This window comes from Phoenix dactylifera, unplaced genomic scaffold (genome assembly GCF_009389715.1).
Source record: "Phoenix dactylifera cultivar Barhee BC4 unplaced genomic scaffold, palm_55x_up_171113_PBpolish2nd_filt_p 000125F, whole genome shotgun sequence".
NCBI classification, from domain to species: Eukaryota; Viridiplantae; Streptophyta; class Magnoliopsida; order Arecales; family Arecaceae; genus Phoenix; species Phoenix dactylifera.
In genome coordinates this window covers 554,735-558,114 of record NW_024067690.1, presented here as the reverse complement: position 1 = coordinate 558,114, position 3,380 = coordinate 554,735, and the positions used below count along the sequence as shown (strand labels likewise).

The window sequence follows — 3,380 nt, the reverse complement described above, 5'->3', positions numbered from 1 at the left end:
ACGCTAGTCAGTATTGTCCTCTTTGGGGGTCCGCGTGGATACTAGCCTCTCAAGGATTTGTCCCCCGCTATAGTTCGCTTTGCGATATTCCTGTGGGGGGGCGCCTCGAGAGGAAAGATGTTTCTCCTCCTTATAAAGCACAGACCTTTCTGCTGCCTAGTCAGTATGGGACTAAATTCGACACCACACCCACAATAAGTGTCTATATTTGACATCACTCATCAAAGATCAATAGGATGAAAAATCATAAAATCAATGGACAATTTTTTTTTTATTGATTTCTATGCACTATTTTCAGGGTCCTCATAGCTAGAGCTTAGGATATAAAGTAAAAAAATTCATTTTTTTCTGAAAAAAATATGTTTACGAATTCATTTTAAACATGCCCTATAAATGGAGGATATTAGAAAATTCCTTTACAGTATTCAGATCGCATGAACTTTGGAATTTGAAAATTAGAAATCATTTGAAGTGTGAACAAGTGGCTTTATATTTACATCCACAAAAAATTTGGGAACACATGTAAAAATAACACTAACCTTTTAAAAGTTATAAGAGTACCTGTCATTTTAAGTAAATAAATAAAGAATAGATTTCATGTCATCATTCTATATCCTATTTGTATTAGGTTCTAAAAGGAGATTATATGGGAAGTAACAAGGCTTAGCCTCCAAAAGATCTTAATATGGGAACTCCTCTCATTGAAGCACCGGTGGTCTAGTGGTAGAATAGTAATTTTCTAATTATCTTTTTGAATTGTCCCTCTCTCTCTCTCTCTCTCTCTCTCTCTCTCGCTGTCTTCCAGGTGAAGTTTAGACCTTACTATTTCCCCTCCCTCTCTCTCTCTCTACTTCCTTTTGCTGTCTGGTAGGTGAAGTTTAGACCTTACTATTTACCCTCCCTCCCTCCCTCCCCCTCTCTCCCTCCTCCTTTTGCTGTCTTCCAGGTGGAGTTTAGGCCTTACTGTTTCCCCTCCCACTCTCTTGATGGCATTATTAGGTGTGACTCATTAGATGGCACAGCCAGTTGCAGCTCTAGAAAGTTTGAGCTATGTTGGAATTCGATTACCAATCTATTAATTTAGATAGAGAGTGAAGCTTGAGAGCCATTGCCGCTCTTTGAATTAGAGGTACGGTATGACCAAGTCAGTATATGTCGTGCATAGCTTTTGATATCGATTTCGAAAATTATCGAAGGTCTTGCTTCAAATTTAATCACACATAGAGCCTTTTTCTACAACATAACAGATGAATCAAATGAGTTTTACAAACTGATTCAGGTTACAGAGACCATGAAACTTTGGAGAATTCTGCCGAGAATCTCCCAACATTGGAGAAGCTTCGCAGATGATTGAACGAAATGCAGAAGGATCTTGTTTTTCAGCGTCTTCATAAATTCTGCTAGCAGATAATATTGCACAACAAAACCAAAGTCAAAGCTTTGTTATGGTAGGATGGCTCTTTGCCCTCAGAACTCAATCTTCTAAAGTTCAGAGCTAACCTAATGGTGTTCTGCCTTTCAGGAAAACAAACTTGATGAATCAGTCCAGTCCCAGCGTAAAGTCTAGCGGCTGCTGTCTGCGCCTCTGAAGGAGCCACTACCCACACTCTTGCTAGTTTCTATAAATGACGGGCAGTTATAGTCATTCAGTAAAATTAAGAGAGACAATCTTGTCCATTTGGCCAACTAATTCTTGAAGTTGTTTCCTCTCTTAGAAACAAAAAGGAAAAGAAAATGGAGTATTCAAGTTGAATCTAAGTACATCAAATACAGCAGATTCAGCTGGATAGTCCGAATCCATGGAGTCCATTTTTGCATCAACGTCGCATTAAGCCCCTGAACTTTTAGACTGACTAGGGAGAAGTAGCAAAGCAACATGAAAGAATGGAATGGCGGAATCCCATGAGGTTGTTATTACAACAACAGGAATATTATTATTCACCAACCTCAGAAAACTGTCTGAACATGATCTCGCATTACAATTACTTAAAAAGCAATAAATAACAACAGAAGAAACATAGAAAAAAGAATCACATGATTTCAATCGTGGAACCTAACAAACTATAGAATAGCAAGCAGCCTCAAGATCAGAAATCTGTTGGAGGTTTCAACCTTATTAGACGTCGGATCCTACTCTTGTCTGTATTCTCCAGCATCCCCTTCACATAGAAAACAACTCTATATCAAAAGAAGACATAATGCACCATAACACCTAAAACCGAGTTCAAACAAAAAAAAAAGGGAGAGAGAGAGAGAAACAAGAAGACAAAATTGTAGCAAAAGGTGGCAATTGCATCTACAGCAATATGCATTTCTTGCTCATGTCATTCATTCAAACTCAAAGACTGAAGTCTTATTGTGAAAGCTGAAATGCCAGTTTTGACCGATGGTATTCAGTACACTTAAAAGCATGTTGCAGACCCATATATTTGATGTTGAAAACTAACATGTTTTACGTTGAAAGGGGAAATAGGTTACTAATATGGAGGAAAATATCAAACCGTTTAAAATTTCTCTACCTTCCAAACAATTTCATCCAGACATAGGCAAACCTTCCCATACTTGTCGAGGAAGAGGCGTTCGGTTGGAGTTTTCTGACATGCATCCTTCACCGATGATATTATCACATTGATCACTTCCGTCACTTGAGCCCAATTAAACAAGAATCATGAAATAAGTCAACAGGTGCTATTTTATTTGGCAAGATACGGAGAAACAGCTATTTAGGACTCACAAGCCAGTTCATCATATTCATCCTTTCCAACAACATAAATGCAGACATCCCCAAGCATGGTATATACAATATACACAGACCTGAATATAGGAGAGTAAAAATTTCAGGGAAATAATTGAAAGATAAGAAAATGAGGCATAGAACTAGAAGATATAATGGAGGGTAGCCAGTAAACAAAGAGTTCAAAAAATATTGAAAATTAATAAAATGAGGCACAAAACCAGAAAACATGACCAAGGTAGCCTGAATCAACTAGATTTTTTCTCCTGTAATCCAGTACATCACCTATCTTGGGTGCTGCAGTTACTAAGATGAGATAAAGCAACGAAAACAAGCACAAGCATACCTTGCACATCCAAACTGGTACAAGGCAATAAAGCTTAATCATGTTTAGAAGCCATCATCTTTCGTGTGCAAGAAATATGTATAATATTAGTTCATTAAGCAGCACCATAGAGATTGGTTTCCATCTTCCAGCTGCAAAAATGGATCTATATATTTCCATTTTTCTGTAAATCTAGAGTTGAATCTATTGGTGCACAAGGGTCTGGTCTCAGCTATAACGAGGCTTTCCCATGTGTCAATTCCTTCCATAAACTATTTCTCAAGCCTTATTCAGGCTCACTGTAGCCTCTGATACTTCATT

The 3,380-nt window shown here is 37.8% G+C and overlaps 1 protein-coding gene across 1 annotated transcript; it reads right to left on the bottom strand.

The window, feature by feature from the left end:
* Nucleotides 1–1,896: 1,896 nt before the first annotated feature.
* On the bottom strand, nt 1,897–2,811 carry LOC120104853 (TSET complex member tstD-like). The gene is made up of 3 exons (XM_039116726.1): nt 2,735–2,811; nt 2,520–2,644; nt 1,897–2,159 (listed from the first exon to the last, which is right to left on the bottom strand). Exons 1-3 carry the CDS (start codon nt 2,790–2,792, stop codon nt 2,088–2,090), a joined length of 255 nt encoding a protein of 84 aa, XP_038972654.1. The 5' UTR covers nt 2,793–2,811; the 3' UTR covers nt 1,897–2,087.
* Nucleotides 2,812–3,380: the final 569 nt, after the last annotated feature.